At 34.8% G+C, this 24,862-nt stretch overlaps 1 protein-coding gene across 2 annotated transcripts in view; it reads left to right on the forward strand.

Moving 5' to 3' along the window:
* LOC149080034 (uncharacterized) overlaps positions 1–24,862 on the forward strand; it is a 68,223-nt gene that overhangs the window by 35,474 nt on the left and 7,887 nt on the right. For both annotated transcript variants that reach the window (XM_089238976.1, XM_089238975.1), the window contains 13 exons: positions 70–163; positions 287–356; positions 4,211–4,393; positions 6,823–6,935; positions 7,661–7,821; positions 10,516–10,624; positions 11,436–11,582; positions 12,624–12,758; positions 14,951–15,079; positions 17,188–17,316; positions 18,178–18,306; positions 18,751–18,904; positions 24,535–24,572. In XM_089238976.1, the coding sequence (XP_089095102.1) occupies positions 70–163; positions 287–356; positions 4,211–4,393; positions 6,823–6,935; positions 7,661–7,821; positions 10,516–10,624; positions 11,436–11,582; positions 12,624–12,758; positions 14,951–15,079; positions 17,188–17,316; positions 18,178–18,306; positions 18,751–18,904; positions 24,535–24,572 (1,591 nt within the window). The remainder of the gene's footprint in view (positions 1–69; positions 164–286; positions 357–4,210; positions 4,394–6,822; positions 6,936–7,660; positions 7,822–10,515; positions 10,625–11,435; positions 11,583–12,623; positions 12,759–14,950; positions 15,080–17,187; positions 17,317–18,177; positions 18,307–18,750; positions 18,905–24,534; positions 24,573–24,862) is intronic.

Consider the following 24,862-nt stretch of genomic DNA (forward strand, 5'->3'; position numbering starts at 1 on the left):
TTGTATTCACCGAGAAATATTTGATCTCTATTTTTCTAATGGAACTGTGTTTTGCTATTAATTTTATAGAGCTGTACTTGTGAAAACTGGGGCACTTGTAGACACACTGATGGAAAATGCTTTTGTCCTCCTGGATTTGTTGGTTCTTTGTGTGAAGAAAGAGGTAATAGGTTTTTCTATCCGTATATCACATAAACTTTTGAATCCAATCCTCCATAAAATTTCATCCCCTTATATATGATTTGCTTAACTTTTTTAAACTAAAATATAATTAATTATGTTTCAGCCTGCCCAGATTTTCAGTATGGGGGAAATTGCTCCAACACTTGTAATTGTAATATTGGAAACTCTGAAACGTATGACTTTTAGAATTACTTCTTTGTATTTAGTTATGCTTATTGCAAATTGATTTTATAAAGCATATTTTTCATTGAAATCTGTAAAGATTTCTGTGTAGATTGCTGTATCTAATCCTGTTAAATTGCTGTAATATGTAAGACTGCTAATACTAGTCTGTAAAGATTTCTGTATCTAATCCTGTTACGAAGAGTCATTGTTACGAAGATAACATTGAATGACCTACGGTTGTTGGACGACTCGTGTATGTGGAATTCAAGACGCACTCAGATGTATGTTTGAGGAGGGAGGGGAGGAGACAGCATACGTTGCATTACACAGCATAGCTACACAACCTTTTCATTCCGCGGGCCGGATATGCGATAGACGGGGCCAGAAACGGAGGGAGGACCATAAGACCAGTATTTTACGGGACATTTTCCCATAATTTTTGATGTCTCGACTTAAAATGTCCCGTTTTTCCCGTATTTTCAACGATTAATTTAATTTTTATTCTTTATTAAAATCAAAGATTAAAATTATTTTCATAACGTATAAACACTGTTATGACAATTATAGTCATTAACCTCTCATATTTGTCGAACCACGAATTTTTTTTTCGTGCATTACATTTCAATCTATTGCGATTCGCAGTAGCATTTCATTTCCCGCAATCGACGGTTTTTCAGTGATAAATGGCAGAATTTGACAACTTCCTTGAAGATAATTGGCAACCTTTGACAGCTATTTGGTGATAATTGGTCATGTCTCGTATTTTTATCAAGGAAATATGATCATCCCAGGTATATATCGTGTATACAGTGGTATTCAATAATTCCGCCTTGCCACATTTTACTGGCAAACCGTTAATCCTAGAGGCATATTAATATGCCTCTATTTTTAAAATTGTTTTCTTAATTGGAAATTTCCAATTCACCAACTCAATTAGTGTGCTCACTAACTCAATTAAAAAGTTGTTCGACCGTCTCTCCTGATGCCAACAAAAATATTCCATGTTTCTAAGTGCAATATTTACTGAGATATTTGAATTCGAAAAATGAAGAAAAGGTGATAAAAAACAGCAAAAACGAACGGAAAATACTTTTACACTTATTTATGTGGTTCTTTCTAACATTTTCTCCGTTTTCTAAATTCAAATACCTCAGTAAATATTGCACTTAGAAAAATGAAATTTTTTTGTTGTCATCAGGAAAGATAGAGCAGCAACTTTCTAATTGTGTTTTTGAAGACAGGGTGCCCGTTTAAGAAGTTAATTTTCAAGTTTTAATAACTATGCAACCCCTTGCAACGTGAAGGACGTCTGAGTTCTATACGTTGTATATTAGGATACCTTTTCTAATTGGAAGTATGCCTATAGAATCAATGGTTTGCCAGTATAATGCGGCAAGGGAAATTATGGACTCACCCTGTATATTGGAACTTTTCGACTCGAACACCTTTCGCGAGCCGGATAGAACCCCTGGACCAGCCGCATGTGGTCCGCGTGCCGGAGGTTGTGCACCCTCGTGGTATATTATGCTCATGATAACAAAGTTTATTGGGGAGGGTGTTCAAGTAGCCTGAGTTAAGCCAACACGCCCAATGTATAAGTTTATAACTATAGTAGGTGTCGGCAAAGTCACCAGTTCATGAGCGGGGATACATTTGAAAGTCTAGAGCGGCACGATGATGATGGCTGGGGGGGGGGGGCATGATGATGATCATGTCAATTCATATATAAGCATATATAATAGGACAGTCGGCTCCACCATTGACGCTGCCCCCTCCCCTCCAACCCCGTATCTCCGCCCGTGCACCGTATTTTTTGCAGGTTCCGTATTTGCACAGATGGACCGCATTGATAAAAGGACTGGTCTAACAGTAGTGATCGCAGTAGAAGAACGAAATGTGTATCGAGACGCATTTACACTGCAGAGGCGTTCGCGGAGGGTGGGGTGCACAAGGGGCCCGTGTCCCCCTAAAGCCAACCAAAAATTAGGGAAAAAAATTAATATTTCGGTGTAAAAATTAAAATATCCAAAAGAAAATACCCTTTATTTGCTTTTACCAATTTCTGTTAATTTAAATGCTTTTTGAAGGGTGGTGCTTCGGGAAGAAAATTGTATGGCCCCCAAGCCCTTTGTGCCTTCTTCAAAGGTCGATCCTGTGTACGCCCCTGATTTACTCCACTGGTAGGGGAGGGGGGAAGGACTAAGTGGGATATAGTCCAGTAGTTTTCCGTAAAATACATTTTTATTCATTACAGATTCGAGGTAGCCATTTATTTCCCCCAATTGCCAATTTTTAAGCAATTTTAGCAAAAAAGATTAGCAAATTTGCTGACAAATGGCAACATTTCTGGTGACACAACGAACAATATTCTGTATTAAAGTAGAAGTTGTCTCCGGTGGAGTCGGAGCCGGGGCTTCAATTCGCATAGATTTAATATAACTAAACTATCTTGTACAATATGTTGAAGACCGTTTGTCTTAGCTTTCTGTTCGTTGGGTCAACCACATAATCAGTATTTTACAGGACATTCCCGCGTGTACACGTATTTTTGACCATACCGACTTTGTGTGAAAGTATCCCATCTTTTTCCGTTTTTCAACGAAGCTTACTTGAGTTTGTGTCCTTTTTGAAACCAAAGACGAAAATGATTTTCTTAGCTAATAAATTGTAATAGGATAATTACGATTATAAGTATAGATGTCACTTCACATATCTTTCTTATGTGTTTTACGTTTATTTTCGTGAAATATATTTTAATACACTGCATTTTGCAGTAGCCCTCAGTCATCTGCCAGTTGGCGATTATATTCGGCGACTTCTTCCCTGTTTGGCGAGAATTAGCGATTTCTCGTATTTTCCTCGTCAGTAATATACAGGGTGATTATAAAAAAACTATCCCGACATATGGGCCCCTAACTATCATACCATTCACAGAAACTGAATGAAATTTTGGAATAAGGTATTTTGAGGTATGCGCTCAAGAATGATATGGAAAACAACAGTGTCACTCTAACAGTTACGGTTACAGTGAGAAAATTTCGAAAATATCAAATGGCAACACCAAGTTTTTTGTATTGGAGTGTGATCTCCATTGTGAAAAACCCTAAATAGCGTTCGAACGGCAACTGTAGCATGAAAATCACCGGCGGTGGATAGGCTAAAAGTGAGGACAACCAATAAGGACAGAGAAGCAGCATCAAATAAAGCATTTTATTGTGTTTCACAAATTTTCCACATGACCTTGTGGAGGACTAATCAGGCTGGGATCTCAGCCGAAGAAACGGTGTGACGAATGAAACGAACATTAATGCTCTGGTGCACGGCAAAGTCCTTTTTACTTTTTCCTTGCCTAGCTCCGGGGATTTTCGTGCTACAGGTGCCATTCCAACGCTATTTAGTGTTTTTCAGTATGGAGATCGCATTCCAATACAAAAAAACTTGGTGTTGCCATTTGATATTTTCGAAATTTTCTCACTGTAACCGTAACTGTTAGAGTGACACTGTTGTTTTCCATATCATTCTTGAGCGCATACCTCAAAATACCTTATTCCAAAATTTCATTCAGTTTCTGTGAATGGTATGATAGTTAGGGGCCCATATGTCGGGATAGTTTTTTTATAATCACCCCGTATGGTAATGAATCTTGTGATTCTTCAAAAATGCGAGCATATTTCATTCATTTTGGTTAACATCAAATATTGTCATCTAAATAATGTGCGGTACTATGATTGTACATATTTTTTATGTAAAGAGCTTGTGTGTGTTCATATCCGTTTCTTTAACAGCTGTTGTGGCATTTATCATGTTTCGTGACGGGAGCATTAAACTGTTATTTCATGTAAGTAATTTGATTTTAATTTAGGTGTCATCCAATGACTGGTGAATGCACCTGTAAACCAGGGTGGAGAGGCTCTACATGTAGCATTCGGTGCCCTGGCCTTACCTATGGCCCAAAATGTTCTCTCATTTGCAACTGTTCAAATGACGCAACATGTGAGGCTAACAATGGAACATGCATATGTGGACCAGGTTATATTGGAGAAACGTAAGTTTATCATACTGTACATCTGAGGGGTACGCAGGATTTTCTCAGGGGGAGGGGGGGGAGGCTTTGTTTTTAAGTGAAAAAATACAAAAAACCTCTAATCTCAGTTTGGACAGGTTTTCAAAAAACCCAGGCTGTCTTATCCGCTAGCTTTGTGTGAAGTGTGACGTCTCGCTATTACCACACAATCGCTTTTTCCTATATATATTCCGCTTGTTTTAATTATTATACTTCACTTCGAACAAAAAACTGGTTTTTCTGCCTTGCGATGTAGGGCGATGAGTTCTCCGGGCCCAATCAAGGTACCTTAGGCTCGAAAGGCGCCTTGAAGCCTTCCGAAGGGTTCAATCCATCCGAACCCCCCTGTGGTCGCCAGTGAGCACACATGATTCATTCTGGTGTACGATTCATTCAATATTGATGCACGAATACATTCGAAATGCGTGCTAATAATTTATTCTTTTTCGGAAAACGGGGACAAGTTTTTCACGCTAACCTAATTATTCTCAAACTGTTGACATCCGCGGCTCCCCAGAATAGTTAACAGAAAACCACTTCAAAAACATGGGCGGGACGGGGGGAGCAAAAGAGTGATCGTCCCCCTCCGTTCAGTGAAAAAATTGTATTATTAGCATAGGCTGAAGGGCAGAGGTAGACATCCCCGGTCACTATACACACCCTCAGTGATTACCGCCCCGTTCGAGTAGCCTGCATCCGCGTCATGGGCGGAGATACAGGGGGGGGGGGGGGCGTGGGGGGACAATTGTTCCCCCCCCCCCCCCAGCACCAAAGGTGAAGTCGACTGATCTAATGATCTAATGCATATATGTATAGATGAATTGACATCATCATCATCATCGTGCCCCCCCCAGACTTGCAAGTCTATCTCCGCCTATGATCCGCGTACGTTCGAAGCACCAAAATAGATTCGCATCGGTATCACCAGTTCAAAAAAAAAAAACAAATAGCCCAAAAATTTCCTTAAGGAAACTGACGGCGCTATCGGTAGAGTGAAATTTTAAAAAGTGTTAGAATTCATTCAGAGCCTCTCGACTTCGAGGATTTAAAAATGCATTTTTCGTTAATATTTCATTTTATTTAGACTTGATCTGCATTTCTTTTTAGCCTAGTTTAGAAAATATACATATAGCTCTTTACTCCGACATAATGTTTGATGTTTAGGCAGTAATATTATAAAATTTTCAAAGAAAACAAATGTATAAAATTTCAGAAATAATTTTATTTAAATATATTAGTATTTTTTTTTATAAATGGAAATTGCGTGCGCCATATATAACGGCTTATTACTGTGTATTGAAGAAGTTTCACTATTTTCCGACTTTTTTGGAAGATTATTAAATAAAAAAAAAAACTCATTGATTAAAAAAGTAATAAAAGAAATTTAAATATTCCACACTTAGAGAATTATTACATTTGTGACATATCATGCTGAAGAAATTCAGTTTACATTCGGTCCCAAGAACATTAACTCTGAGGGAGAACCAAGCACCAATGTTCACAAATATAATGCTATAAATTTTCTTTGATTTAAAGCTATTCTTTTTTCACAATTTCTTCATTCTTTATTCATAATTTGTTTGTGTTTGGTGTTAATACAGGGCTGTAGCCAGAAATTTTGTTCGGTGGGAGCAGGACCGCAACCAGATGCTTGGTCACCCGGGGCACGCTCGCATTTTAACGCCCCCTTGTAATGTTGAAAGAGGTTTCAGAATGAAATTTGCGCCCCCTCGGGTCTACTAAACCACACATGCACCTCGTCCATATTCCTCTGTGGAACCTCTGACGAATTGGTACATGCGGGAATGTGCGTGTAATAAAACCTGGCGTGAAGTTTGTTTCTGTGTAATGCTTGTTATGTGTAGTGCTGCCATCTGTTTTTCTAACTGTAAGTGAAGTGTAATGATTGAATAATTTATCGTTGTAGGCCTGTTGCTCTCTGCGGCGAGACTTTTTAAAGGGGAGATCGGCTCGCATTTGCGCTCGAGACGGTGGGGTTCGAACCCGGATCCTCGCTATGCGAGTCCGTCACTATGACCACCACAGCGGCACCTCGGGTCTAGCGCCCGAGGCACGAGATCCGCCTTCTTCCCCCCTAGTTGCGGCCCTAGGTGGGAGGTGGGGGATCAGACTGAAGTTAACTGAATCATGTGATTTCATTTACTGCATATCAGCAATTTTCTCACATTTCGGGGGGAGGGGGCATTGGCTACAGCCCTGTATTCATTTAACCTTTTCTTTCAATGTTAAAAATAAGAGATTATGTGTAGGGCATCCCTCGCCAATCCCCATTACCCCCTTATCACTGTATTTGTGATCAAGTAATAATGAAATATTATTTAAATTTTTTTTATCTCTCTGAAATTACATCCACATATCACTGAGTATGAACATTTTTATTTCTATTACAGTTGTGATGAAGTTTGTCCTCCTGGTTCTTGGGGTCTAAACTGTGAAAGTGAATGTACCTGTCAAAATGGAGCAGATTGTCTTCATATAAATGGGTTTTGTATTTGCCCTCCAGGTAAATAGAAAATGAATAATGTAGATATTAATGTTTCACAATTGTGAATTTCAGTGTCGTCCTTTCAGGGATTTCTTTTAATTTTATTGCATTTTTATAATCAAAGCTTTATACGAATAAGTAATGGTATACTACAAAAGCTGGCATATATGAAATGTTCCTTCTCTTGCTTTATTGGTGTGTGTGTGATTCACAAATTAATATTTTCTAAACATACTTGAGAATTTTTTATTTTCAAGATGACCATCAGTTCAAAATTAAAAATCAAGGATAAAACTATTTGTAATTGTTACTTTAAAAAAAAATATGTTGAACATGGTACTTTTCTGTATCTTTATCATGTGAAATCAGCTTTTGTGAAGTGAGCTTAATACTTTGTATGCTCATTAGGCGGAGATAGGCTTGGAATTCTGGGGGGGGGGGGGCCAGCATCAAAGGTGAAGTCGACTGACCTAATGCATATATATGTATAGATAAATTGACATCATCATCGTGCCCCCCAGCAATAATGACCGTGCCCCCCAGACTTCCAAGTCTATCTCTGCCTATGCGGGGGCAATGCTCCCCACTCCCCCCGTATCTCCGCCCATGTGTATGCTTATCTATAAGTTTGATGAAATCCAATCTCATATTACTCTTAAAAAATGAATACAAGCATCACACATAATACAAACATGAGAATCAGTAAGAATTTCTATTTCTAATAAATAAAATTATTTCTGAAGGCTGGACTGGTTTGCAGTGCGAGTCTTTATGCCCCCCAGGAACATATGGTTCAAAATGTGCATCCAAATGTGTTTGTAACCATGGAACATGTGATCCCATCATTGGTGAATGTCGCTGTCCTCCTGGGTATAAAGGATCTAGATGTGAGCAACCATGTATGGTAAGTATTTGTAAAGTTTTTTGAGTGACATTTTATTTAATTTTTTTTTGTTTTCTGTAACTTGAACATTTTGTGAATTGTGAATATATCATTTTCTCTCATCTTACGTTCATGTAATCATTTATCACCAAATACACATAAACAATAAATTTAATGTTTTGAATTTCAGTTTATATTTGATCATTTTTGTTGCACCACAGCCATTTTCTACACACACAGGCTAATTAGACTGGGATCTATAATTTATTGTTGATTCTGAATGGCAGCCTTTTTTATATTCACCTTGAGGGGTTGTTGCTCTAACCCCCCCCCCCCCTGATGTGGGACTTCCTGTGGTAGCAATCTTCTTTTGTGGTCATGTCGCTATTTCTGTTGTACTAACACATGTCCCTGTGTTAGGAAAGTTTCTGATAAGGATGAACTGGGCATTAAACTTGTGACACTTCTATTCAGTTCACATTTTCAAAATTTTCATTGCTATATCCTTGTTCAGACACAAAATCAGCAATTAACTTCTGAAATGTATATAAAACTGCTCATATTGAGAGCTATATTAACTTCTGAGAAAAATAAGCTAATTGTTATGGAAGAGGAGAAAGGCACCAAAGATTTGTTATCAAATTTCTTTCTTTTAAATGTACAATTATTTTCCCAGCAGCAACCAACCAGTAGAAAGTCCTCACAGTCACAAATATTGGGAATGAAAGTATCTATCCCTTTCTAACATAAGATAGGAGGCACATGCTATGGCATCAGCAACAATATTGAAATATTATCCTAAAAGTTGAAGATCATAATCAAAAGGGTTACACGAAAGATAATAAAAAAGAAGAAGATTGTGAAATAGAGTTTGCATTAATACTGAGTTTTTGGAATGAGGTTTTGCACAATTTCCATGAAATAAGCCAAGTTCTATAGAATAGGAGTGTAGACTTAGAAACTAACAAATTTTTATGAGTTGTTAGTGGATCGACTGTGTAGTTGGATCTAACACAGAAATAAAAAAAAAAATGCTACCAACAAGGCCCCCACGAGCAGGGCCAGAACTAGAGAAGGGAAAATGGCCTGCGCAGCAAAATTTAGGGGGTGGCAAATTGTAGGTGGACACGCAGAACACTGTTATAAAAATATAAAATTTTGAATGGGGGGGGGGGGGTGGTGAGCAGAAAATCATGTTTGCCCGGGCGGCAAAGTAATACAAAAATCCTAGCTACGGCTCTGCCCACAAGGTTTGGGCTAACAGGGCTCCAGTCCTGGGACCCAGGACTATTACCATCATTTTTTGTTTTTTCATGTTACAAATTCATTATAAAGTAGAAGGGCCCGTAGAAACTGTGGCTTGGGGACTCGACAAAGACCACAGCCTAGGGTCCCTGTTCCAGGATGTAAGGAGCATGTCTACTAAACAGATATTACAAACAAACTCAAAAATGTCTCAAGAAGAAAAGGTTACCAATAACGGTGATTCACCAAAAATAAGGGATCCCTTAAAACAGGTAGTTATTACTCACAGGTCATGAGTAACTGACTAAAGTTACTTGTGAGTGATGTTGTAGCCATGCCAAGATTCAATGGTTTCTCCTGAAGCCGGTTTGGGAAGTCATAAAAAATAGCCAATGGTAAAAATACCATGGAATGTGTGTTTTGAAAGAAAAAAATTAATGTCTGTCTCTCTCTCAAAGGAAAAATGTGAAAAAAAAACTCCAGAAAGTATGTTTAGCTAATTTAGAAACAGTGATAGTAACATTCACAGGCATTTCTTTAGTTTACTTAATTTTAACAAATAGACATATGCTTCTCATTAGAATTTTTAATTAAGAAAATATTGAATCTCAAGTAAAATTTTAATAAAAAACTACTAAATTTCAGCTCTCTAATGTTAAGGCCAGAATTAAGACATTGAAACAAAAGTTTTAAAGATACTTTGAGTTATGAAGCAAAATTAGTGAAACAGGTCAAAAATAAGAAAATTCCTTAATAAAATATAACTAAAACAAAAAATAGTACTGTATGTGTGGTGAATATAGCTAACATATCCTTCAAATCAGCCTATTGAAAATAATCAGCCTAATGAAAAACACAAAAAAACCAATGTTATCAACCAACTCAAGTTAAATTATGGAAAAATGCAGTAGAAAAAACATATAGAATGGAACATTCAGTAAATCAAGAACTAGACTGATGGAAAAATAGAATCTCAAAAGAGCTAATAAAACACAAATGTAAGAATATAAGAACAACATGAGTTTTTTCTGCAACACTCCTTTTTTTTAAAGTTTCTCGCATGTTGGAGCATACAGCTGCAGCTATATGTTATTATAACCCAAAAATGAAAGGTATTCACAGAGTTGTGGAAAGCTGATTAATGCTTATACAGAAGACTTTAACAATAATTTTGTCAGTTGAGCTCCAATAATTTGATCCTTATGTGCCGCATAAATCCAGTGCAACAAATACTGTGAAAACAAAGTTCACTCATGCAGACCTTGTAATTGTAGATGACAATATTTTGTGCCTTTCTAAATATCTATATTCTTATCTTGCCTTTTAAAAAAATTTTTCCAGTTGTACATTGTTGGGCAATTTACCTGTTGTGGCCTTAAATTTTGCATGTATATACAAAATGAGCTTTTAACAATTTCCTCAACTTTTATGGTTATTATGCAAACACATAATTACTCAACATATTTTCAGCCATGGACATATGGATATAACTGTAGTTATGATTGTAACTGCAATCGAGGCTCTTCATACAATTGTGATAATACCAATGGAGACTGTATATGTTTTCCTGGTTGGCAAGGTAGGTATAATTTTTATTTTTATACTTTTTGTATTTATTTATGAATAGGATAAATAACTATACAAGTTCATGGCCCCCACAAGGGGTGGGCTGACAAGGCTCCAGCCCTGGGGCACGGTGTTATTTTAATCATTTTTTTTGTTTTTTCACGCTATACATTCATCATAAAGGGGCCCCGTGAAAGTCTGGTCGGGGGGCCAGTAAAAGATCCCAGCCTAGGGGCCCTGCTTCAGGATGTGCGGGCCATGCACAAGCTAACTCCTACAATCTTTTGCTATCGGGACAAAGCATAAATAATGTATAAAGAATAGAATAGAATAATTGATCTAGTTATGGTCATACTAATATATCCTGGGGACAGGTCTCCTTTCCAGGATGTTTCATGAGCTCCTGGGCGAAAGGAAATAAATAAAATAATAGTAATAAATAGGTTTTTATTGTTTCTTGGTTATTAAACTGAAAAATTTCTGTATAAGTAACAAATGTTAGAGTAAAGTAACATTACAGAGAATAGATAAAAGCTAGAAATTTGTAAGTCCATAAAGTGGAGTTAAAAAGTAATAAAAATATACGAGAAAATTTTTTGTGTGTGTTCAAGTTATAAAATTATAGCTTTTGAATCCAAACACACTGTAATTCTAAATTCTTTTTTGATGTTTATGAAGGATATTACAATGAGTTGGATAGAAAATAGTATTTGATAAAGTTTTTTCTTCAGATTATATATAAACCTGTACCTGACAAAAATTGTATAAACAACATGGCTTAAATAATTTAACAATGATTGATTAATTAAGATTTTAAATTTTAGGTGTTCATTGTGAAGGTCAGTGTGCTTCTGGAAAATGGGGACCAAAGTGTGAATCTATATGCTTATGTCAACACAATTCTTCATGTGATCCTGCAAGTGGGAGATGCATTTGTTCTAAAGGTTACACAGGAATACGTTGTCAAGAAAGTAAGTGAATACCTCATATTAATTTTTTTGGGTTGCAAGTAAAACAAGCTGGATGAACAGTATTAGTATATAAGCCACTGTGGTAGTCAAGTGGTCATAGTGACAGACTTGCATCATGAGGACCCAGGTATGGATCCCACCATCACCAGTGGTGGTCGGCTGAAGTTGTTTTCTGTGGTTCTCAACTTCAATGCGCGAATGCAATCCGACCTCCCCATTGAAAAGTCTCGCCACAGAGAGCAACAGACCTACAATGGTACAAATAGTCAATCATTGCACTTCACTCATAGTTAGGAAAATTGATGGCAAAAGGCAGTAACAAGCATTACACAGTAACAACCATATTTTTTCTGGGATCCAAACATAAGATTTCTGGGACATAAAGACAGGCTTATTTAGCAGTCACCCATTAATTTTTCCCATACCTGTTGTGAAATATGAAACTACTAGTGTATTTCTTAGATAATGCAGAACAGGATTTATAATTTATGTTGGCACTTTCATTTTATGTTAAAATTATCAAGGTCTGCAAATGTCTCTTGTGTTGCCAATATTTACCTATGTCTGATTTAAACATCTAGTTTCCAGGAAGATTCATATTATACGTCTGACAATATTGATTCGGTTATCAATATAAAACTTAAACAAGAAATTCACATTCAATACCAACAATTTTTTTCATTTTCTCTTCAATTTATAATGAGTTATTACATTTTATTAGCCAATTTTCATTAGTTTTGATGACCAGTGAAGTAATTACATTATAATATAGTAAAAATATATGAATAATTTTTCAAATAACTGTGGAAATGTGTGAAATTCATAAGTAAAAAATATTACCTAGTATTCATTTCAAGTTTACTACAGCGGTTTTTCTGATTGGAAAAAAATTACATAGTTATATTGAGAAGGCTCAAGTAAATATGAGGAAATTGTTTTGAATGAATGAAAAACTGAAAATTATATTTTTTTGAATTTATTCTAAAGTATTTATGTCATTCAAGCAAAACATCATAAACTCTGAATGATTTTGTTTTTCAGAATGCCCTGATGGTACATTTGGGCAGGATTGCGCAGAAACATGCCCATTTTGTGCTGAGGGTGATGGTACTTGTCACCATGTTACAGGACAATGCAACTGCCTACCTGGTTATTTTGGACCACGTTGTGATCATGGTGCATTTTTGATTATTTTATTTATAATTGATGCTGATTTGCTGTATAAAATAATGCTATTTTAATTAAATATTTTTCATCCAATTATGTTTAATTAAAAAATTGGTTATGAAAATTGAATAAATCTGAATATAAAATACTATTCATTTGATTTATACAAATTTTTTATCAGTTCTTATTCTTAAATTGGTTTTTAATACCAGCTATTTGGATTTGGGAGTTATATAAAATATATATATAGGTTTTATGTATAAGTTATATGTATTAATATAAATATAAATAAATAAATAAATAAATATATATATATATATAAGTTAATTTTTGTAAAAATTCCCTGTAATTTCTGTATTTTTGTAATTTTGTATATATTTTTTTTCATGTTTTATTTTGCTTATAACCTGCAGCTCAGTATATTTTGCAAATATTGTATTTTTTTTTTTTTTTTTTTTTTTTCAGCACCACGAATATCTTTTTTTTTTTTTTTTTTTTTTTTTAATAACATACAAACATATATACAAGCATATACAAAAACACATTAAACATACACTTTTGACCTCAAGGGACATGCTTGTCCTTCCAGTAGGTCTACAAGGATTTCTCCGTGGATTATTTTTCTTAGCAACAGCCTATTATGGTTTAGGTCGGTTTATAATTGTTCAATATACAGTTTTTTTTTTTTTTTTTTTTTTGTATTTATGTTACAAAGAAATTTTACATACAGATGGATTGTATCATGTGGTTGTATTATTGTTGTAATATAGATTCTAGACTGGTATTCATAGAAAACGTGAATATATTGTTATTAGATCTTATGTAATTATTTGTATGATTGATTGTATGGTATAGATTCATTATTTTTGGAGCGGTGTATCTATAACTCTTTTGAAATAACGTTTTATTTGTTTTTGGCACTTTATATATGTTATTTAATCTAGACGACGTTCTATTTTGTTTCATTTCTAACCAATTATTATTTAAGAATGAAAATTTTATTAGTCTATAAACATAGTTTTGTCTTATAGTTAGCTTATGGCATTCTGTTTTGTTGGGGTTTATTGTGGTGCTTGTTATTTGGGATCTTATCTTGTTATATATATTATCTAGTTTTTGTATATCTGTTTGATATGCACCTCCCCAAGCAGTGATTCCACTGCATTTCTTCAATATATTTTTTACTCACTTTTCATTCCATTTTTTTTGTCAATGTTTTTGAGAAGGCAGGAATTGGGGAACAAGGGTTAGCATTTTTAATGCAATCAAGCATAGCCACCATTCAGAAATGCCTACTCTTTTTGAACCATGCATGGGTTCCCCCGATGACTAGCCACTGAACAGGTTCTACTTCACTCTTGCATAACTGTTGTTACATATCTTGTTATAAGTGTCTTGTTCTCTCTCTTTTTTCTTCAAATAATTACCAATTGTGTATATATATAGGTGTATATATATATTGTGTGTGTATATATATATATATATATTTAAATACATTCATATATTTGATTTAAAAAACATTAAAAAAACCACTCATGTTCAAAAAAAGAGACATCAGATGTGTTTTGTAGCTGTGGGTGCTTATCGTGAATTTTATGCTAAAAATTTTTATTTCTGAATTAATTCTGGATTAATTCTGAATTAATTACACCATGCTATAAAATATTGTGGTTGATTTATCCCACATCGCACCATAGGGTGAGATAGGCTTGAAAGTCTGGGGGAGGGCATGGTTACGATGATATCAATAAATGAAGAAGTATGCATATAATATTAGATCATCAGGGCACACACATCTTTGATGTTGGGGGGGAATCACCCTCCCACAACCCCCATACATCCGCCCATGTATAGCATGCTTAGCTCCAAATGCCACTGGAAAAAATGTCTAAGGCTGGGATTACACTATAAAAATTTTATGAAAGCTCATTTGTTAAACTTTGCAAAATTGCAAATAATAAGCTTATTGGTTGTATTTTTTTATGCTTTATTAAAGAACTTTTATAAAATTTTTATAGTGTAATCTGTAGTGTAAACTTTTATAGTGTAAATCAGTTACTGTAGAGCTTAGTTATTATAAAGCAGGCCTTTTTTTGTGAAAGTTTAACAAAATTTGTAATACAAATAATGAAGTTTATGCACACCAATGGTTATGAGTTTAAATATGTTGATATTAAAAGTTCTGCATTGTGTTTGTATAGGATGTCCTAAAGGTAGTTGGGGTATTGGTTGTGCTCAACGCTGTGCTTGTGATCATGGCTCATCTTGTAATCACGTGACCGGAGAATGTATTTGTTTACCTGGTTGGTATGGAGATGATTGCTCAATGCGTAAGTATACAATACTGTACCATGTAACTAAATAAGAATATATTGATAAAATTAACACTTATTAAGTGAAAGAATTAATAGCTATTAATTCTTTGACTAAATAAGAATATATTGATAAAATGGCGCACATTTCATTTACTGTGTTAGAGTTCTATTTCAGTTCATACAAACTCCAGTTTCTGTCAAAGTTGTATAATACAGAGAGGAAATGATTGATTATAACATAAAGGTTCTGTATCAGGCTTTCATTATTTCAATTTTCAATTTTCCCACTCTAATTTTGTGAGAATATATATACATAAGTTCTTTTTCATTTTCTTGTTATAATTTAAAAAATACTATTATCTTTTTAATTATCTCCATACATTTGAAGTACAATTCAAAGCCTGGATGATTCGATTTTACTTAAGATCTATTAATTCTTTGACTATAATGTTTTACATTTCAATTAATTTATTCCACACTTCATTAGAAAGCCAAAGTTGAAACCAGATACTTGAGAAATAACACAGATGAAACTTATATAGATAGCTTTCTGTCATGTGTTGCTGTTCTATTTATATGTTTTGATTCATATGTGCTAAATTTCTTATTCCTTGAAAGAAGAGTGTTTTACATTTTCTTCCTTTTTCAAAATTAAATTGAAAAAAGTTTCTTTCGGAGAAGGATGACTGTGTTTTAGGGAGAGGACCAAACTGATAGTACAATACATTTAACAATGTGATTCCATATAAATCAGCCACTTTCTCACATTTTGGGGAAGGGGAGAAATTGGACTGGGCTCTCCTCCACCAGATTCCCTCTCTGTCTATGGCCCTCCAAACACATATACTTATAAAAATAAATGTTGGAAGGAAAAATGAAAGGAATAAAAACAAGTAGCTTTTTGACTGAGAGACTACTTAAGCTCCTCATCTTGAACAGAGTGGGTAGTTTTGTGCTTTTAAGCTAACCACCTATAAGAAATGCTTTCTTTTTTCGGTGTGTGTTGCTTCTTTTTCCCAATACTTGGGGTTTCCTGAATGATGACTGGCATTGATCCAGTAACCAGGCTTTTCAAACATTTGTTTTTTTGTTTTTGTTTAATTTTTATTTGCATTCACATCCTATAGAATGCTTGAGAGTTTTCAGCATGGGCGGAGATATGGGGGTGTGGGGGGGGGGGCATTGCTCCCCAGAGTCAAAAAGGTGTAGTTCACTGATCTAATGTATATATGCATATATGAATTGACATCATCATCATCGTGCTCCCCAGAAATAATGACTGTGCCCCCCAGACTTCCAAGTCTATCTCCGCCTATGGTTTTCAGCCAAAGTATGAAATATGAGTGTCTGTAATTACACAAAACAAAACATGTGATGTGCATAATATGTATGAACTTAACACATAGATTATTAACATGCATGTAAAATAATGTTTGTGTAATAGATTATCTGTTGTATATTAATTATACCAATAATTAACATTATTATATACAGTGGGGTCAAAGCTGGGAATGCTGTGGGCAAGGGAAGCTGGCGGGTCTGTTGTCCTGGGCACTGAATCAGGAGCATAAATTTCACCCTTTAACCTCTTCTTCAACATTACGAGAGGGGGGGGGAGTGTCAAAATGGGCGCTTGCCTGACTAACCAAGCATCTAGCTTGCTACCCTGGCTGTGGGTGCTTTGCACTCATACTATTTTGTAGTAGCTCAAGAATTTTTTCGGAAATTAAAGTTTCTATATATAGCTCAAGCAGAGCAACCTCAGGTCCAAACCCACTTCAGATACCCCCTGAAAATTCTATTAATTATAACTATAATGTTTCAAAAACTAGTATTTCATAATTTACCCAAAACCAAAAACATAGAATACATGAATGATGGATTTCATACTTTACCAATATCATATACAGTTGAATTCCCTGTATTATAAAATTGCTTCATACCATCACAAAATTTGTTTTAGAGAAATAATTTTCAACATATACAGTAACTTTGCAAAAAATGTGACCTTTCTGGTAAAACTTTTGTGAAACAGAAATTTTTTTTTTAAAATAGAAGTTTGCTATATGGAGACTACAGAATATACAAAATATACAGAAAATATTTTTTAAAATTGTGTTTAGCTTGTCCATCTGGAACATATGGACCATCATGCAATCATCAGTGTGACTGTAGGAATGGCGGCGTGTGCAGAGCTACTGATGGACTGTGCCGTTGTCCAGCTGGGTGGACTGGTCCTAGATGCTCAGATGGTGAGGAAAAAACATTTTTCATACATTTATAAAATGCTTTTTTGTTAAATACCATAATTTTCTGCCTATAATCCACACATGCAAATTTTGTGTAGTTATCTGTATAACCATTGATGAAATTTAGGAATAAAAGGAGTTATTGGTCACATTTTTTCAGAACAAAAAATTGATTCTTCTACTCACATCCATAAATCTACTGTTGTCCAAAAAAAAGTGTGGAAGGCAATATTTACTATTCCAATCACTCAGGAAAAAAAGCTGTAGATAATGTATATTGGTTTGCATGTGTGTGTATTTGCATTGAGAAATTCAGATTGTTTTTTAGTGTATCATTTACTGATAACAGGAAGAAAATTATGGTATACAGAATTACACACATAGAAAAAGTTCTAAGAGTCAGTTTTATGAATGCTGAGAAGAAAGTGAGTAATGGTTTCAATGTAAAGGTCACATGCAGAAGTGAGGTTCCATTCAACTTTGTTGATAAATAGAGATGAAAGTAAAATAAATTTTATAAGATTCTGAAATGCAAAGAAGTTATGGAATACTTTGGGTACCCTAATTATGCTTGTTTCTTAAGGAATGATGATATGAAGTGTTTAATATTCAGTGAAAATATTGGTATATACCTCTATGTCTTTCATTTATATTGTAACATTGTAATAATTAAATATAGCAATCAGAAACATTCCACATTGCTAGTGTAATAAATTTTGAATGATATTTATGATCTCTAATTATTTTGTGAAAATTAATGGTTATAATTGATAACATAGAATCTCATGAATCAGATATTTCTTTTCATGAAATTAATATTTATTTCAACTCTTCAATGCATTTGATTTAAATTCATTATGACAGCATGTGCCGAGAACTATTATGGAGAGCATTGCATGAAAATATGTTCATGTGCTGAAAATTTTATTTGCCATCCTGAACAAGGCTGCATACCTGTTGATTGCAATGAAACAAGTGGATTTTGTGAAAAATGTGAGATTCTGCTCTTTGTATTTATTTAATTAAACTTTGAAACTTTTATGGTATACAAACCTTTTTAGAAGTATTTTTACCCTTTTTTTTCTCCAAAAGGAAGTCCTAAAAAAAACATCTGAATATTCTAGTTTGATAAGATTAAGAATATTCAGCTGACGAAAAAATATTTTTGAATTATTTTATTTACAAGTAAATTTTTTGTATGCTACGCAGATCAAACACATCTGTAAATTTGCGATAAACTCATTACAGCCAGATGATGTTATTTTGATATGAAATTCTAAAAGACATGGTTATATATATATATATAAACAAATGTTTATCATATTATCATACTACATGTAAGCACTTCAAATATTTTAACATTCTGTCTATCACTGTCAATTTTTTTTGTTTTTTCACGACTGTGTTTGATTTGATACTTTTTATTTTAAATTTAAGATGATGCAAAAACAGCAAATAAGATTCAGGGTGCAAGTGTTCCTCTTGGAATATCTATATCATCAGTAGTAATCATCACAGTGATTATCATAGTGACTTTTTACTGCTGTAAGAGAAAGATAGGTAATCTGGAAACGCAATTGCAAGCTAATGTGTGAGTTTTTTTGCTTCTTTAACATTGTTATTAACTGATATGAAAATATAGTAAACTGAGATACACACAGTCCACACATGATTAGGTTCTGAAATTATGTATGCAAGTAGAATGTAAAGAAAATACAAACTTATGATAATAGTTGATTAAGCTTGAAATTTACAGGCCTTTGTCATATGCGTATTTACACATATGTATATTTGTTTGCATCACAGTTACTGTTTTCAGTATGTTGAAGATAATGTTTTCTGCGACAAAAGTATGAACTGTTCTGGGATGTTTCATTTTGTTTTGCTGGGAAAGCTTTGTTTTAAACAGTGTATGTTTCGAATAGTGCATTAGCAAACTAGAATCTTACAATATTTGATGAGTGTTATTTTTAACATAAATTAATATGCTTTCAAGTGCTTATTAATAATATTTTATGATCCCTCAATGAATAGATTTTTACTGTTGATGTGTAAGAACTTTTTTCTTAAGCGTATTAAACACTAACTAGGACATTCATTGCGATGGCTAAGGTTAATGACTAATACAAGTATTTTTTTAGCACATTAACTAATGGGGTTTTTGGCCCACCAGTCTTTCTATTGGGCGCTCGAGTAAAGAGGAAAAAAATGATCACTCACATGGGCTATGACCTCTTTTTTTTTTTGCCAATGATTATGACCCTTTTGCAACACTGTTGAATGCTCTTTCTCCAACTTGGCCCACCAGTTAGAAGTTTTTAAAAAATGCCTGCTTAATAAAATGGACAAAACATTTTTGGAAGTTGATGCACATTAGTCATGTCAGTGAATTGTAATATTATGTTTGAAAATTTCTATTCATAAAAATAGCCCAAGTAGTAAAAAAAATGTATTAACATTTCCAACCCTCAAACCTGGAATAAATTTGGCGTGGAAGGGGTATGAACATAGTTCTTTCATTGTTTGAATAGTTAAATTTGTTCCACACAAAAATTGCCTCATTGAAATGTGGGAGTTTATGCAGGGGGCCTCAGAAGTATATGAACCTGTGGGTGCTCATCTTGAGTTTCGTGTAGGAAATTTTGATTTCTGAATCAATTATGAAGGTGCTCAGACCCATTCTACAAATTTGCTTGAGCACCTGTGGCTCCAACGCCACTGGGTTTATGCTTTAACTCCTTAAGGATCAGGGACGACATATCTTATCCAAACGTAAGTGGAACCCCAGTGACACAACAACATTCTTCTGAAAGGGCACCATCTACCATCCAAAAATTGAAATATTTGCATGTCACATTCATGATGTAGATCTATTTATCTCTGACTATTCCCTTTTAGCCAGGACGATATCGCTACCCAATATAAATCAATATTGGAAACTGAGATTTTACAACATAGATCTAAATCTTTCTGCTACCTGGGAAGAAATTCATTGCAGTTCTTTTACTTATTTTCTGAGCATCACAAAGCTTCATTGTAACAATTATGAAAAGAAGATGTTTTCCCCTTCCTGTTCTTTCTCCTGTGATTCCCCCATATATTATGTAGCTTTCCACTATGTATTTATAAGACAGAGGGAAATAGAAAAATGGAGAGGTAGAGAAAGAGAAAGGAGAATGGAGAAGGTGAGGGTGAAAGTGAAATCTATTGCACACTAATCTTTTTTCCTCTTCCATTTCTAACATGCAAGCAAGGAAGCCATTTTTATTGATGATACTTCAAATAAAGATAATCCAAATTTGTTGCCAAAAGTCTGTACATTAAGAAGTTAATTCATATCTGACTTCAAATATGATTCATATCTACGAATGATTAGTTCCCCTTACTTTCTTGAGAAATGAAAAATTTCTCAGTCGAAACTGACATCATACTGTATATGTAGTGATCTTGGCCATACAAGTAGTAAGCAATTTAAAAATCATTGGTTAGCCAGTTATCGACTTATACTGAGGATATACTTAGGGCCGTCTTAAGAGTATCGTGGGCCGCATCAAGTGATTTTTCTGAGACCTTACCTGGCATATTCTCGAAAATTTCAACCAGTTCTCATTTTTGTATGGCCCGGGGAGCCTTAAGATGGCACTGAATATACTTAGTACTGTCTTAACGCATGGACACACCCGGGCCCGGTCTGGTTTCCTCAAGTGCAGCGGGGACCTCACGAAAATTGAATCTGGTTAAAATTTTTGAGAGTAAGCATGTGAATTGGTAGGCAGGAAATTTTTAGCCATTTAGGGACTTGAGAAAAATTACTTTACCCGAAGGAGGGGGTTCTATGATGCTCTTAAGACGGCCCTGGATATACTTGGATGGATTCCGTGAACTACCGTTCATTTTCACCCTTACCAACGTTGTTTCTTGGGCGAAAAATGCTTGTCATTTTTTGATCATTTCCATTTGTTTCTTTGGGAAATTGCAATGGACCGCTGCGGACAAAAGGCAGGGTTATGCCGTCTTCCTCCCACTCTAGTCTAATTTTCTTGACCAACCTCGTTCCCTAAATTTTCCGTAAATCCGAACTTGCTGTCCTGGGTGCATATTTCGCAAATGCACCGCTATTCCGCGGTTACACGATTTTTTCCCTATTTTTTTCCACACAGCCAATCACGTTGCTTCAACCTCTACATTAATTTGCGTAACTCTACGATATCTTCATATTCGTATCTGATCGCAGAACAGTGATGCAAACAAGGTAGACATTTCCACTGATGTTCCAAAAGGCATTTCAGATGTGCAATCGCGCTATTTACAATGTTATAAAAACGATTTTATTTTTTAAACCAACAAATTTATGCATTGAAAGTAAACTTAAATATTCAAACAGTTAAAGGAGGATAACGACTTCAAATTTCTGAAAATGTGATAGAAAATCCTTGTAAATTTTAGTAAAAAATTTCTCCAATTTATCAATGCATTTTTCGATAGTAAATCGACTAAAAATAAACCGATAAATTATAATATGAAAAATATATCGTGCATGTTAATAATCGCAAACAACTATGAAATATTTAAAGATCTATTTAAATATCAGAACTTCAGAAAAGTAAAGATATGCTAAAAAGAATTACATTTTTTTTAGAGCATTATTATTGGTCTTGATAATTTTTTCTACATATTTTTTGCTATAATATTTTATTGATTTATTATGTACCAAAGTTTTAAGATTCGGCAAAATATAAATACATTACAAATTCGGTACAAACTGAAATATTCAAACAGCTAAAGGGGCGGATCACGAAAATATTTTCAAATTTTAGTAAAATATTTCTCCAATTTATCAATGCATTTTTCTGATAGCAAATCGACTAAAAATTAACAGAAAAATTATTGTATAAAAATATATTTATATTATGCACGTTAATTAGTCGTAAACAGCTATAAAATATTTAAAAATCGGAACTTGGGAAAAGAAAAGACACTAAAAGACAACTTTATTGTTTTTTTTTTAACATTATTGGTCTTAATTTCTTCTGCATGCTTTCGCTATAATATTTAACTGATTTACAGTACTCTTGTATTTTAAGAGTCCGCAAAATATATTGTAAAATGTATTGCATTAGCAAAAAGAATTAAAATGTTTAAATCATTTTCTGACGAGGAGTTAAAAATTTTTTTTATAAGTTTCGTGAACCTTGGGTCTTCAGGTTCGTAGACCGATACACTATCACCACTGAGCTATAAGTAAAGTTTACTAATAGCTCAGTGACTATCACCTACACTAATTCGGATGATGGAAAAAAAGTCCTAAAACTGTTTATCACTAAAAGCATGTGAAATTTTTTTTTTCGAAATTTATTACCACCTTCATCACTCGCTACCATTAACCACGGAATTTTAATCCTTCCCTTACGCGAATTAAAATGAACAATTTTGTTTGGCATACAGTGTTAATCTTTCAGAATACATTACAGTAATTACATAACGAAGCCACCACGTGACCGAAAGCACAACAGATCGTAATGTAACAGATATTAAGGTAGTCGGAATTATCGTAAACCAAGAAGAGACGTGATTGGCTTAAATCGTATAATCACGGAATAGCGGTGCATTTGCGAAATTAGCGTCCTGGGCTTTTTTTATTAAAGGCCGAAACACATAGCCCCCTCCATATCTATATACGATCCTGATGCAGACTTCTTACATGAAAAGTTCTCGAGTTCATCATATCTAGCTCACCAGCTTTATGTATATTTGCAGAGCTCTTTCGAAATGTTCGTTTGATACGCAGAGCTTAAGCTCACGGGCAAAGTGATATTTCTGAGGATCCTACCTGACTAGAAGTGCCTGCCTACCAGTTAAAATGCTTACTCACAAAAATTTTAACCTGGACTGATTTCAATGAGGCCCCTCCTATACCCATCAGGACATGGGTCCGTTCCCGGTCGAACCAATGAGACAGCGATGGCAATACGGTATCTCCCATACAGTAAGCCTTTGCAAAATGGTTTCATTTTTCTATCATTTTAATTGATAAAATGATAGAAAATGAATATATCGCATGTGATCATAGGCGTCGGAACCTAGGGGCTAAGGCCATTTGAGCCCCCCAATAAATTTTTTATGGAGGCTGAGCACCCAATAATTTCTGAAAAACAATGCAATCATAGGCGGAGATAGACTTGGAAGTCTGGGGGGGGGCAAGATGATGATGATGATGTCAATTCGTATATACATACCCCTTATATATACATTAGATCAGCCAACTCCACCTTTGACGCTGGGGGGGGGGGCATGTTGCCCCCCCCCCCCCATATCTCCGCCCATGAATGCAATGCACATTCTCTTTCCTGCGCACGCACTTGAGTCCCGTATATACGGGACGACTAGCAAGTTGCAGCACTCCAGTGTTTTCTTCAAGTCGGCGCCTCTGCATGTGATTACGCATATTTACTAACATAAATTTTATTATACTACGTGTATAGTTATGGCTTGAACTTTAAAAAGGTAATCATTGTTTGATTTTGAAGGCTCAAATTTTTAAAAGGAGTGAAATTATTTTGCGGTTTTGTGTTATTCAAAAGATTTAGTTATAACAAGACAGATAGTGTGGTTTTATTTGAGGGTGATTATTTCAAGAAGTGACCTAGGGGCCTTGCTCCAGGATGGACATGGCCCTCACAAGGGTGGGGCTGGCAGGACTCCAGCTCGGGGCCCGAAAAAAATGTTACAACTTTTTTTTTGTTTACACTATATATATAATTTCACTATGGAAGGGCCCGCCAAAGATCTCAGCTCAGGAGCCCCGGCTCTAGAATGTGTAGGCCATGCTGGAGACTGGTTACCCCGAAATAACTGCCATAGGGGTGGAATCTATGATTACACTTATCAAGGGTGGGGCTGACAGGGCTCCAGCCCTAGGGCTCAGGACAATTACCATCATTTTTTGTTTTGTTATAAATTCATTATAGAAGGACCCGTGTAAGTCTGGCTTGGAGGCCCGCCAAAGATCCTGCCTAGGAGCCCTGCTCCAGGATGTGGAGGCTATGTCTACAAGTTTAGACCCCCTTCTCTCTGAAAAAATTTCTGGCTAGTGGGGGAATTTGTATTCTTGATGCAATATAGACATGAGTTTTTGTCGCAAAATTTTTTATAAAAGCGTTGAGACTGAGTTTTTTAACAGAACTGATTATATTTTATTCATATGTTTGTCTTTCATTTCAGCGCAAGTGCTGAACTTTCAAGCGAGTTTCATCAAGGAAGTTTGTATATATGTATTTTCCATTTATTGATTAATATTCCATTTAGTAATATGAATTCAATGGTTATTAACAATTACACTATTCATTCCTATAAAAGTTGAATTTTTTTTCGTATTGTTTTATTACTTATGTGATTTGTCAAGCATTTGTATTCTTCCTTCCGTTGATTATCATGGTCCATCAGGTACTCACAAGACTTTGATTTCAATTCTACTCGTCATTTAGAACGGTGTAAATGACATTTATCTTGTGTGGCAGAGCAATAGAAATGGACCCATTTCTATTGCTAT

Source organism: Pholcus phalangioides, unplaced genomic scaffold (assembly GCF_987345545.1).
Source record: "Pholcus phalangioides strain wild (caught in Gottingen) unplaced genomic scaffold, Ppha-v1.0 ptg000011l_1, whole genome shotgun sequence".
NCBI classification, from domain to species: domain Eukaryota; kingdom Metazoa; phylum Arthropoda; class Arachnida; order Araneae; family Pholcidae; genus Pholcus; species Pholcus phalangioides.